This window comes from Sinohyriopsis cumingii, chromosome 7 (assembly GCF_028554795.1).
Source record: "Sinohyriopsis cumingii isolate HCF-2022 chromosome 7, ASM2855479v2, whole genome shotgun sequence".
NCBI classification, from domain to species: Eukaryota; Metazoa; Mollusca; class Bivalvia; order Unionida; family Unionidae; genus Sinohyriopsis; species Sinohyriopsis cumingii.
Window position 1 is genome coordinate 117,737,384 of NC_142967.1, and position 14,420 is coordinate 117,751,803.

Sequence of the window (14,420 nt, forward strand, 5' to 3'; positions counted from 1 at the left end):
TTTTAGTTGTCTTACACGAGTATTTATCACCTTCCTTGTTTCATATTCTTGGGCTAATTCCAACCTAATCTTTTCAATTGCATGAGACAACGAAACAAATTAATTTATTTGTGCTTCTTCTACTGTAACCAGCGATTTATATAAATTCATCTGGATACTCTTTATAAATCTGTACTGAGCAGGCAAAATATAACGCCCTGCGCATTTAGCTTCATGTAGTGATTCAAAATCAGACATGATTTTTTCAGGATTTAGTTCATCAGATATATTAAATCCGCGCTCTTCTAATTTTTTAATAGCAACAATCACATCATTGATATTTTCGTAATTCATATATATATAAAAATATTATATATTTAAAAGAAAAAAAAATTGTACACCAGCGATGACACATCTCCTTTGAGTCTCTAGCTTATCAAATGATAGGCTACCAAACTCAGGAGCGGAAACACAACCCCCATGTGACCCCTAACCTGTCAAACAACAGTCTATAGGCCCAGAGGGTGTGTTTGCGAAAGACGAAACATTCCCCATGTTGAACCTCTAGCTTACCAAATGATATGCTAGCGGGTTCAGAGGAATACATATAAGGACAGATATATACATAACACTATTTACATCTGTAAACTCCTAAGGTGCCACCGCATCATTTATGGAATTTATCTGATAAAAAAAACCAACATCGATAAACTTGCCCCAATGAGATTTTCATCCTTGACAAAGTCAAGACTAAATTGTGTAGCTGAGCGAGTAATGGAACATTTCAAAAATGCAAAACGTGGAAACGGTTTAACCGATCTGCGACATGAAAAAATAAACAAATGGGCTGATTTGGTTAAGGATACAGGAGCGTCAGTAAACGATGTCGCTGAGTTATCAAGTAAATTGAAGTTTCCAATAACCATAAAAACATTAACCGGAGAGGTATTATATGAATCAGCGAATAAGTCAATGGGAGCTCATGCTTGGACTAACGCAGTAACAATATTTCCACGAAATCGTGTTGTGAAATATTACTCGTTCTCTGAATTTTCCAGCAGTTGAATGTTTGATGTTATCAGTCAGATAAGTAAAAACGACCCAGTGTCAGTGTGGTTATTTAAAAGTTCCAAAGAAGGTGAGTATCATCAATTTGTAAGACCTATCGGTGAATTATATCATAAAGAATCTCTTCACGAGGAAATGAAAAAACTCGCAGAGAAATACTCAGAAAACACTGAGCAGTTATTAACCAATTGTTTTACAGTTCCATCAGTTGCTGCCCATGCCGCCAGAAAGAGAAATTCGTGTAGACCAACACGCGCGGAGTTCCTTGAAGATGTTCAGTTAAGTTGTATCGAATATGGACACGGCAGTTTGTGGAATACCAAATATGACCACAAGGATATTATTTCCGTTGACATGGTTGCGTGCTATCCGGGAAGTTTTCTTGGGATGGGCGAGTGTGCTGAATATTTTAAAAGATTTGGTCATCCTTGTCATGAGATGGCCAGAGTTGCTATTAATGGTCCATTACCCGATTTTGAGCTGACCAGATTTGCTCGTGTGACATTGTTTGAATTCGCTGAAAATCTTCATCCGTGCTGTTATATTTGGTTTGGTAGACACTTCTCAGAGAAACGTTGGGTACCAATAGTGTTATTACGATATATACTTGACAGCCGAATACTGATATTGTTGACAGACAGTGAAGTGATCATAACATATCGGCCGCAGACTTCGGTTTGGTTACCAGCACCTGAGCATAGCAGTCTCGATGAAGTTATTGAAGAATATGCACGAGAATGTCCAAATACTTCTGCTGATGTCATTATTAATAACGCTCCTAATATTCTTTAGATTAAACTCAGCAACAGTGAAAAAACAGCAAAAGATCTCGGTAGAAGAATAATCGGTAAATTTACTCAAGGTGGTGCATATCGTCATAAACGGCATCACTCACGATTGATTATGGATGATGCTGAATTAGATTTTATAATTGCTGATGCCGCTGCTAAAAATATACTTTGCAATCCTGAAGATGCTTTCTTGTCCGATGGAACATGGTTGGGTAAAATTGTCAGTTACATTAATGGAGAATCACCTCAGTACACACATCTAAGATCTTCGATGCTGGCTTATGCTTCTATAAATTTGCTATCAGTGATAAATCGATTTCCTGACACTGCAGTTACAGTTGCAATGGATTCATTTTATATCGATAAAAGATATTCAGAATTACTGGCTCGTTTTACAAGCAATGATGAATCATGGAGTTCATGGAGAATAAAAAAGGAAATGTTACATTGTTATTGTGAATCCGCTGATGTTGCTATCAAAGACAGTTATTGCAAATCAGAATTATCAGAAATGTCGTTGGGGCCATCTGTGAATGATCCAATCACCAGACACAAAACCATTTATTTGAACGGACCGGGAGGTTCTGGTAAGACAACGTGAGCAATCAAATTATTTTGGAATTTAGATATGATTGTGCTAACACCAACACACAGACTCGCCAGGGAGATGAAACAACGAGGAGTTAAATCTTGTACTTATCACAGCTTTTTCAAATATAGCAGTGGTGTGTGGACTCCAGATTGAATGGGAGAGAAATATATTCCGCGGAATATTATTTGGGATGAAATAGGCACTGTATCGTTAGATATATTAAAAATAGTTCTTAATTGGCTGCTAACAAAAAATACTTAAGTTGTTATGTGCGGCAATCACGGTCATCAACCACCTTTTGTTGGTCCATCTCCACATTTGTGGTTAAAAGATTTTGTTGATTATTATGAAGAAGTGTCTGATGATTAAAGATCTCTTGATGCAGAATTAAACGAGTTCAAGAAATTAATCAGACTACAACCGAATAAAATTCAGTGTGAAATTATGCGTAAAATAATTTCAGAGACTTCAATGAGCGACTTTCTGCAAACGTAGAAACCAAACGATTTGATAGTGGCAAGTAGAAAGATAGTCAGAGACCACTTCAACAATGGCTGTTTCAGTTACAACGGCAGAAGTTTCCAATGTTGCCAGTGCCATTGTGTTATAGACCAGCTGATACGCAGTTACAGAATATCGACGTTGATATACTAGGACCCTTGACAGAGTCAAGAAAACAGAATTTAGTATTAAATGATATTGTCAAAGTTGATGTCAATGTTGTTGAAGATGCACTACGCGCTGATAAATCCCCGTGGATGCTAGAATATGCAATGATGATACATTCATCTCAAGGATTGACCATCTCTGATACAGTTGTTTGGATAGTTGATGATTGCATCGAGTGGTCAAACTTAGTTTACTTAGCAGTGTCCAGAGTCAGAAGAATATCTCAACTGCGGAGAATTGTCTTGGAAGAGTCAATGGCTGATGAAATTAATAATGAAAACAACAGTGATATAATAAGAAAAAAATTAGCTGGTTACAAACAGAGTGACAAAAAAAATAATCGAGAATTTGACCTCGATGTTGAATTTATCGTGACACTGAAGCAACAGCAGAATAATCACTGTGCGAGCTGTAATTGTATAATGTTGTGGCAGTATTCGGGTATATATCCAAGACAATTCACCGCAGATAGAAAAGATAATAGTTGCGGTCATACATGACAAAATGTGATGCTGACATGTCTTGAGTGTAATCGACGTCATGGTGCTGGCACCCTTGGTGCTAGTTAAGTGATCTGGGCAGTAATTGTGTGTCTTCGGGAATTACATGTAATTGTTCACGTGTGAATCCACGTTGAGGAGCAGTTGAATCCAGCCTGTAGATTGCTGGGCTACCAGTGGATCTAGTTATGTTAGATATCATGTGTGTGGTGATGCTCCAGATAGGATCTGTCGCTCTTTTTTTTACCACCTTCAAGTTCACCTGGTTCATATAAATATCTCACAGTGACATTGCCCAGTATTGGTTGTGATGAAAAATCACGTCGTACGGGTATATTTTTTTGGGCAATTGCATTGATAGGTTTCATGTTGGTTGTTCGAGTTATTTCATTATTTAATGCAGTTATCACACTTGGTAATCTTGCAACCCATTCACGTGATCTCTTGTCCTGAATGAATTCCTTCACATACTGATGTCCAAATAACTGCTCAGCAAGTGTTTGATTAAATCGTTAAGCAATTGCCTGATCACGATGAATCTCAGTATGCCCTTGTCTGATGGTGACATTATGTTGCTTCATCAGCGATGATACTACACCCTGACATTCTTTGCCAGGATCAACTTGTAAGAGATGTGGCCATCGCAGACCACCTCATTGATAAATTCGTTCAAAAGCAGAAGAAACCTCAGACGCTGTTTTAGTCGTTAATGGTTCTGCTTCTTTATATCGACTTGCAACATCAACGACAGTTAACGCGTATTTATATGTTTGACGACGAACGGTATCATGTGGTAGAAATAATATATCAGCTTGGTGAACTTCATTAGGAACACTAACATCAAAATGTGCAAAATTAATTTTCTTAGGACGCGGTAGATAAATTTGCCATATTGCCTGTTTGGATAACCAATTCTTAGCAGTATCACGTGTGACTTTTGCTGCACTGGCAAGTTTACTAATTGCTGCGCTACCCCTCCAGTATCCTCTTGGGGAATAATAAATCGACTCCATTATAATTAATTACCAGCACCTAATACAAGCTTAGATTTCATCGCAGATTTTATTAACCAACTAGCTAACCTCTCCTTGAAAGATTTATCAGTGATGGAATTTAGCGCGTGAATTAATTTCACATCCTCGAGATGTTGCTGCTGCAGGTCCTTACTTCGGTAGGCTACATCATGATCATGACATGCTTTATTGATAGCATTTATTGGTTCTTCTCTGGGTTTTGGTCGATCTTGGTCATCAAGTCTGATATCAAGTCGGGTCCCAGGACCACAATAATTATATCCTGGAAGATGTTTTTCTCCTGGATATTTCACCCACAGAGCTCCTGGAAGTTTTCCTAACTTGGCTGCTATATCACCTCCTTTGTTTTTTTTTTACTTGGCGCTGACTTTGGTGCTGACTTTGGTTTTGGCGCTGGCTTTGGTTTTGGTGCTGGTTTTGGTTTTGGCGCTGACTGTGTTGACTTGCCACCTGACGGCGTCAGGGAAATAAATTTAAATTTCTTTGTACCGCATCGTTCACACTTGCCCGTAACCGCAGATCTATTATTTTTTGTTGTAATGGTTGTTAGATGACTTGTTGGCGTGCACGCCCTGCATTTCACACAATATAAATCGATATTTATTTATATATTACTTTAATGGAAATCGCTGACTTTTCTGCAACAAGGAAATGAGAACCAGTTAAGCATCACTCAGCGCTACCAAATTCTGTTTGTATGATTATAACTGGACCATCTGGGAGTGGTAAGACACAGTTGTTACTTAATTTAATAATGAAGTGGATGAAGTGGGATAAGTTGTATTTGGTAGCACCAAGTGTAGACGATCAACGATGCTACAAAGTGTTAAAAGATTTTAATGAAAGTGCAAAATCGTTAAATGAAAACGGCGATGATGTTGTTGAATTTATAACTGACATTAATGAAGCACCAAGTATTGATGATATTGATGGATTTATTAATAATTTAGTCATGTATGATGATGTCGTGTTGGATAAACAATCAAATCCTGCCAGGATATTTTCCAGAGGCAGGCACAAAAACACAGATGTGATTTATGTAACCCAAAGATACACCCAAATACCAAAAGTGATCAGAGATAATTGTAATATTCTTGCTGTGTTTAACGGTGTTGATACACACACATTACGAAATATTCATCAGACTTGGTGCAGTGGCAATATGGATATAAATAAGTTTAGAAATTTATTTAGTCAGGCTCAGTCAACCCCGCACGGATTTATAACAATAAATTTACATGATCCTCGAACACGGTATCGAGTTGGGTTAGATACAATTTTTGGATAATAGCAGCGGGAGGGCATGCCTCCAAATTGTCACCGACAATCGCGCATACTTTCCTTTTTGTGACAAAGAGAAAAAAAAACTCATTGGCGATAAAGGTAAACGAAGTTGTTTTACGCTGAATACGCACATTTTTTTTAAAGATTTTTTGTGTTTTTGTGGGAAGGCTTAATTTGACGAAATACAGGTGAACCAATTAGAGTCAGTTGGCCCTCCCTGCTGCTGATTAAATGCTTGATTATTGCCAACTGATAATTTCACACTGTTATTTTATATACATATCTTGAGAAAGATGTTGCATTTTGAAATGCAAGTTGAATTTAATTTGGGGTTAGTGTACATCATTCACCCCAGTGTATGCGGCTTACAGTCATTGGCCCAAAACCTATTGGCCCATGTCGCTTGGCCTAAACGCTTCTTTTGGTCATGAAAATTCGACTTTTGTTGTTTCCGCCTACATATTTTTTATTAGTGATATGCTATGCTATTTTAAGAAATATATTTCATTGGAAACGTACAACGTTGAGCAGCATGGAGTCAGTGGTCGTAGATACGTATCACTTGATATGTATTTTAGTGAAATAAAAACTTAACTAACAATTTATTCTAAATGACCAGACAAATGTTGGATCGATCATCAGTGCACGCAAACAGCTGTATTTCTCCTTTCTTATATTCAAACCATTCAAATGTCTTTTGCTGTATTTCTCCTTTATTCTATTCAGCCCATTCAAATGTCTTATGCATGACTTTTCTCATACAAACATAACTCCTCAAACTTTTATGAATGAAACATGTTGAAAGTGATTAAGTCAACAACTGATTATTTATGAAAGTAAAAAAACCAAAAAGACTTTGACAACTGTTCTTAAACACCAGTTAATAGAATTTGCATAGCTTTTGACAGCATGATTTATGTAGATGATGCTGTTTGCCAATCAGATATGTCAGTCCATTTAGTAAAAGGTGAAAAGCATTTTAAACACTTTACCCAAAATAAACTGCTAAACAGAATTGACCAAGTTTGACGCAAACCATCTTGTTAACGGGGCCTTTCAGTTTTGGACGCTTGATGCAGATGTGCCATCACATATGGTTGTAGATACCAAAGCTAGAGAAACCTTGAAAGAAACGTTTTTCATAACATAAACTTTCAGCAGCATTAATTTTTTTTCTCAAAGAAATTGTCATACAGGTCCTGATTTCTTGTTTGAGTAAAGTGACTTGTAATAAGAGGCACAAGTTTGGGGTTGCACAGAGTTCTTCCCCTTGCATTAAAATTTAAAGTGGTTAAAGTTGTTGTTGTTGTAGGGTTTTAATGCCATTTTTCAGCACACAATAAGCTATACATGGCGAACAGTATTAATGGTGGATGAAGAACCCGGGAAAACCCCGGGAAGAACCACCGACCCACGAGAAACTACTGGCAAGCTTTCTCACGTACCCACATTGGCCGAATCCAACACTCAAACCCACGCAGAGGTGAGATGGCAGTGATCCTTCAAACCTTTGCAGGTAGATTTCTACTTAATCTGACTTATTTACCTTCAAACTTTTGCAGGTAGAATTCTAGTTTATCTGCAGGTAGAATTCTAGTTTATCTGGCCAATTTACTTTCAAACTTTTGCAGGTAGAATTCTAGTTTATCTGCAGGTAGAATTCTAGTTTATTTGACTCATTTGCCTTCAGACATTTGCAGGTAACATTCTACTTAATCTGGCCTATTTACTTTCAGACATTTGAGTTTGAGATATTTTATAAATCAGAAGTCAAGAACATTCCACTTCAGTTTGGTCATTGAAAACCAAATTTGCAACTCAATCCCAATTATTTTATTCCTTTGCCAGGTCTCTTCTATAATTCTATAATTACAGGTTTCTGAACAATAAAGTAAGAATCATGGTAACCAGGTAACCATGCAGGGTCATGGCTAGTAAGAGTCATGGTAACCATGCAGGGTCATGGCTAGTAAGAGTCATCGTAACCATGCAGGGTCATGGCTAGTGTCTTCTGAACAACCTTAATATGCTGAAAATTTCTACTGAATAGTTTTACTCTTTGTATTTCAGGCACTTGTCTCCTATTCTTTGATGCATGGCTGTAACTTCACAGATCTAAACCAAACATTCCTGACCAAGTTTAGCCAGGGTTTTAATACATTATCCAAGAATTACATGTTGTGTTCTGTATATTACCTGTGATAAGAAATTGTGGCAGTGTTTGTTACATGATGTGACAACTACAAAAGTGTTCTAGGAACAGGTGTTGACTGAGAGACAACTGTAGTAGGTTTGACATCAGAGTCATCATCAGCTGGACGTTCAAACATGACTTTGTTCCTGAGATATACAGAACTTTAAGAGGCAGCAGAAAATATCATCCTGAAAATGGTTGACTTTTGTGCTTCTCCATTGCTTGTGAGTATAAATTCAAAATTCAGATAGATTTACCAAATTGCATACATGCATACTTACGATTTTAAGTTTGATTTAAACTCCAAACTTATTCTTTTCACCGTTTTAGTTACCTTGACTGACTGGTTTGCAGGCCATAGTGATGATTGATTGGTTTTGGGCTAAAGTTATGGTCATTTGTCCATCAGTCCATCCATCTGTCCTTTTGGGAATTAGGTGTTTATTAGTATGGAGGTCCGAATGTCAAGGACACTTGAGCCCAAATTCTAATTTTTGTTTCTGCGTGATAAATCATATTTCTTGTACTGATCTAGGCCAATAAATTGGCCCTCAACTGCCTCTAAACTACCATTCAGTATCATCATAAGTTGGGGGCTGATTTGTGGACCTAGTACTGATCTCTTATGAAACTTCCCATATGCAATGGACTTAGAAATAGTACATATTGATTTAGGGTTTAAGGTCACAGGAACCCAAAATAGTTTTAGTTTTCACATGAAAAATCAAGTTAATTGCTGCAGTTATTTCTCATTAAAGTTTAGAGTTGAACTACAAATGGAAGCTGAAGCTTTCTGTTGATATAATGTAATAAAGCTCTAAGGTCTATGTACCTTGAACTAAAACTGATTTTGGTTTGTGTACATTAAGTAAAGTTTCCAGAAGCCATTTTACATTAAACATTATAGACTGGTCTTATTCAAAAGGAAGACAATAATGATTGGTGGATAAAAATAAATTTAAAGTCAAGGCTACTGAGCATTAAACAATGCTAGTGGAACTGGTCTTAGTTAATAATGACTTTATTTAAAGAGGGTAACCCAATTTGCTAAGAAATAATCTACCTTGAGGCCCTCATACAAGGGAATTTATTTATTTTAGCTGTATCTCTGAAGCCACTGGATATATTGGGTTTGGAAGAAGGAAATAGAGTGGGCATTTCTAATCTCAACTGGAATACTATTCAAAAGCAAAGTTCCAGAGTATTGGAAACTATTTAAAAATAATTCCTTATTTGATTTGGGAATTTTAGTTAAAGGCAGAAAAATTTGTGGGTTAAAAAATTTAATGTCTAGGTCATACATGTAGGATAGCCATTTACAAAAAGTAATGTTGGTGTATTGGTTTGGTTTCCTCTCCAGGGACAGGTCAAAAGGTTGACTGCACTAAATTTGAATTACATGTGGTGACATTTGCAGATATTTTCTTGCTAATTTTATATTGACAGTCAAAGAAGGAAGACACAAACTGTATGCAAGATTTAGTAATCCCCACTGTGAGCCATGACTTACATTCACTTTATAATGGTCATCAGCAGATGACCTGATTAGATTTTCAGGCCAGTTCACCAATTTTTCAATGTTATATACAGTCCAGAATTTTGTGTACTTTGACTTCTTGGGTGGAACAATGTTGACATGATTAAGACAAATCAGTCTGAGGTAGACAAATTAAATTTGCTAGTCCTGTTTGTATGGATACGTAGATAACCAAATTAAAATTTAATTCCATCCTGGCATGTTTTGTGATCATTTGTGAATTTTGTTTGATTTATACATGTTTTATCTTCAAGAAGGGCATGCATGTTATACAAACTCAGATCTAGTTGGCTGGTATGATCCCTGAATCTTGATTCTGTATGTGGGTTTTTTATTTTACAGGGCCTTAAAATTCAGTACAGCCCTCACTCACTATATGGCCCTTTATTATAACGTGTCTTCTGCTATAATGTCATGGATCCAATTTCATTAATTGGTAGTATAATTATATGTACCCTGTATAATGTACTTCATTCTAAGGTGGTATCACTATAATTCTGCAAACTCAGTGACTCCCATGGACAGTGTTATAGTGAGGGAATGCTGTATTAAGACTCCCATATACAGTGTTATAGTGAGGGAGTACTGTATTATGACTCACATTGACAGTGTTATAGTGAGGGAGTACTGTATTATGTACTTCATTAAAAGGTAGTATCACCATCTGGCAGTAAACTGTATGGCTTCCATGGATATTGCTATGGTGATAGAGTACAGTATCATGTACTTCATTATAAGGTTTTCACACTATAAGATGTTATACTCAATGGCTGCCATATACAGCATTATAACAAAGGAATACTGTATGTGAAAAACATGAGGATTTTTCTTTGTGAATTACAGCAGTTGCTCCAGTCTGATATTACTCTACGGTCCTCCCTGGTATCCCATGAATTTGCATCAGATCACCTCTGAATTATATGCCATCTTGACGTATCAGCCCCAAACCCTCCACCTTTATCTGCTACTAAGAGAAACCTCTGTATGATAAATAGAACCAAACTATTGCATGACATCCAAGCAAACCTAACAACTTGCTTACCTCCTACAGCAGAACAACTCGATAACTGCCTGCGTTCATTGCTCGATAAACATGACCCAGCTACCAAGTGCAGAGTATCAATTCAAAAGTGTTCTCCATGGTATAGCTGTGTTAGACACCAGCTTCGCACTGCTAAAAGAGACCGCCGTAAAGTAGTACTTAGATCCAGTATTGCCTTCACTAACTGATGTTATTAATACCTCTCTCTCATCCGGGAAATTCCCATCATTTTTCAAAACTGCCATTGTGAAGCCTCTGCTGAAGAAACCAACACTAGACCATAACAATTTAAAGAACTACAGAGTTTCTAATCTCCCATTCACATCAAAAATCTTAGAAAAGGTTGTTCTATCCCAGCTTGTATCTCATCTGAATTCAAACAGTCTTTTTAGCAATGTACAGTCTGCATATAGCCCTTGCCACAGTACTGAAACTACTCTTCTAAAAGTAGTTAATGACATTTTCTCTGCTTTGGATAGCGGAAAGATTACAGTGGAAAGATTACAGTCCTCACCCTCCTTGATTTGTCTGCAGCATTTGACACAATAGACCATGATATATTACTTCACCATCTCCAGCATGTAGTTGGCATTCATGATACAGCCTTACTGTGGTTCAAGTCCTACTTGGTCAACAGGACACAAATTGTGTCTGCAAATGGAATACACTCCAGCCCAGTTGATCTATGTTGTGATGTTCCACAGGGGTCTGTTCTCTTCATTCTATACACTCAGCCCCTCTCAAGTGTCATAGATCATCATCCAGTGTCTCACCAATTGTCCGCTGATGACATCCAAATATACAAATCTAGCCACCCAACTGAAGTTGATGCTACCATCCATGTATAGAGAGGTGCATTTCTGATGTGAAATCATGAATGACATGCAACAAGCTGCAGATGAATGATGATAAAACTAAGGCCATTCTGATTACAACACAAAGACTTTCTCATTCACATCCTTTACCTCAAACAATAAATATCAGCAACACCAATGTTAAATTCACACAATCAGTACGAAACCTAGGTGTTATTCTGGACAGTACTCTCACATTGCACCAACATGTCATGAACATATGCAAGGCTGCATATCTTGAGCTGAGACGCATCAGCTCCATTTGCAAATATCTTTTAGTTGATGCCACTAAATCACTTGTGTGTTCATTAGTACTTTCAAGACTGGACTATTGTAACTCAAATCTGTCTGGTTCATCTCAGTATCTACTCCAAAAACTTCAAAACACAGCTGCTCGGATCGTTCTTAGAGTACCACGATCAGAGCACACCTCCCCGCTGCTCTCTACTCTACACTGGCTATCCATTCGATCCAGAATCAAACACAAAATTTGTTCTCTGTGCTGCGTTTCACTGATGGACTCTAGTCCAACATACCTATCCGACCTCACCCATGTGTACACACCAGCAAGATACTTATGCTCCTCTTCTGACAATCGTACACTCAATATTACCACTATGAAAACAAAGTCATATGGACAGCGTTCTTTTGCATACCAGGGCCCAGCAACGTGGAATGAAGTGCCCACTGAACTTAGGCACAAAGACACAGTGATCACATTCAAGAGTGCTCTCAAAACTCACTTGTTTTGACTGAAAGAACAAACTTAAAGACCTAATAATGTTTCCTACCTTAAATATTCTCAGCATGTTTTTTAATGTTTTCTGATTTCATGGTGTTTGTGTTTGTAATCATATCATTATATATGTTTTTTATCTTATAGGTGTTGTCTAATGTTGTAAAGCGCTTAGAGCTTCTAAAGATTAGGCACTATACAAAGTCCTCATTATTGTTATTATTATTATTACTCGGAATTAGCCTGTAGTTCAAGGAAATAGCAAGTGGCAGAATACAGTTTTGTAGATCTATTACTCTTGATGCCATGTTATAAAATTAATTTATTTAATGATAAAATATGACTATTATATAAGTCATATGACTTGTGTAGTATTTGAGACTTTACAAAAATACAGAAATTCTGAGATCTGTAGAAGCATATACTATAAAATAAATCAAATTGTACAGTATTTTAAGAAGTAAGTTCTCTTTCATTTGTATGATGTAAACTACAGGAATGCTCTAGAAATATTTGTGTTAAACGCTGTTCACTGTAAATCCACACCAGCATCTTTGCTTCTACCCCTCCCACTTTTTGGATATTTTACTGGGGAATAAGGGACAGAATCACTCAGACATGTTCCACTGAAATGAGTGGTTCCAATATATTATTCAGTGTTTAATCCTTCCATAACATTCATATTTAGAAATAATTTAGGTTCAGGATATTTGTCATACATTTTTTTCTCCAATAATTTTGACTATTTATAAGTCAGTATTATTTGATGTAAAGAAAATCTGCATGTATTTTACTTGTTAACTGAAGATATTTTTTTCAGGACAATCAACTTCTGTTTAACAACTCATGGCCTCAGTTTACAGACTGTTTCCAGAATACAGTTTTAGTCTATCTGCCATGTGGCTGGTTATGGATCACATTACCAGTCTATCTATACTACCTCAAGGTCAAGGCTGAGGGCAGTCGGGGACCCCTCACTCTTCTTAATCTTGCCAAGACAGTAAGTATATGCATGCCATATTTCCATTCCGTGTTAATTGACTCTACCACAGATTACCTTCATCTCCTTGTACTACCAGTGATCATTTTGATAATGTCAAGACAAGATCATGGTAGCATCATATTTTTTCAAAATTAATATTACGGAAATATAAGACAACATATATATTTACATAGTATTCCTTATTTCGCTAAGTTTAAACATGATTTAATGTAAAGGCTCATTTGGCTCTGATTTTAAACAACAACCTGAAAGATAAAAATTGCCCCTTTTCTTACTTGGATTGAAAGAAAAGAGAAATGTATAGAGCATCACCCGCTAAAGTTAAGATTTGCTGATCAAATTTGTGTTTTTCCTTGCTCAGAGTACATTATGTAATTATGGCAACTTATTGGTAAGATGCAGTTTTCATTCATGAAAATTTTCCTTCTCATATATTCTGGAAAACAAGAATGATAATAATCACAACTACAAGTACTGCCGTTACTGCATGCACTGTAAGAACAAGAGTAGTAATGGTTGTTTTCACAGACGTCACAATTGTGTATGCAAATACCTACAATGCAACGAGCGCATACCTTGCACCGCCATTTTGAGTCCCTAACAAAGCTTTATCAACACAAGTCATCACGTATATTCAAGATAATAATCAGATTTAATTGTCAGTTAGGATATTTACTGAATCAAAACGATACATAGATTATATATGAAATTATGTGCCCCTATAGCACAAAAATAAAAATAAAAATAAGATACCTGGCTTATATTGAAAGACAGAAGAGTGAAGTTAAACTAATTGTGCATATTGCTATCAAATAGAAATACAGTTATTTTTTATGCAAACAGACAATATTGTCTTTTAAAAAAAAGTATTTTGTGTGATATCCCTATGCTTGTCACCTTGAAAGAGTCATTCCAGACAATGATCTTCAGGATACAATAACCGTTATGGAAATATAATGTCATAGCATGTGTATTATGCCAGAACTTTTATATACAAATACTTTTTGCAAAAACATGCATGTGCCAAAGACAGCTGACAACCCAGTTTTAATAAGTACGGTCAAATATTGTATTTGAGGTGGAAATGATGGACGTAGGATGATTTTGAATGTAAGCAATAACCATTCAAAGAAGTTT

General features: G+C 36.5%; 1 protein-coding gene across 2 annotated transcripts in view; it reads left to right on the forward strand.

Annotated features, from left to right (window-relative positions):
* Positions 1-14,420, forward strand: part of LOC149796005 (ATP-binding cassette sub-family C member 1-like) — a 155,144-nt gene that overhangs the window by 17,516 nt on the left and 123,208 nt on the right. For both annotated transcript variants that reach the window (XM_089965927.1, XM_089965926.1), the window contains 2 exons: positions 7,988-8,335; positions 13,101-13,280. In XM_089965927.1, coding sequence (XP_089822053.1) covers positions 8,306-8,335; positions 13,101-13,280 — 210 coding nt within the window. In that variant the 5' untranslated portion in view covers positions 7,988-8,305. The remainder of the gene's footprint in view (positions 1-7,987; positions 8,336-13,100; positions 13,281-14,420) is intronic.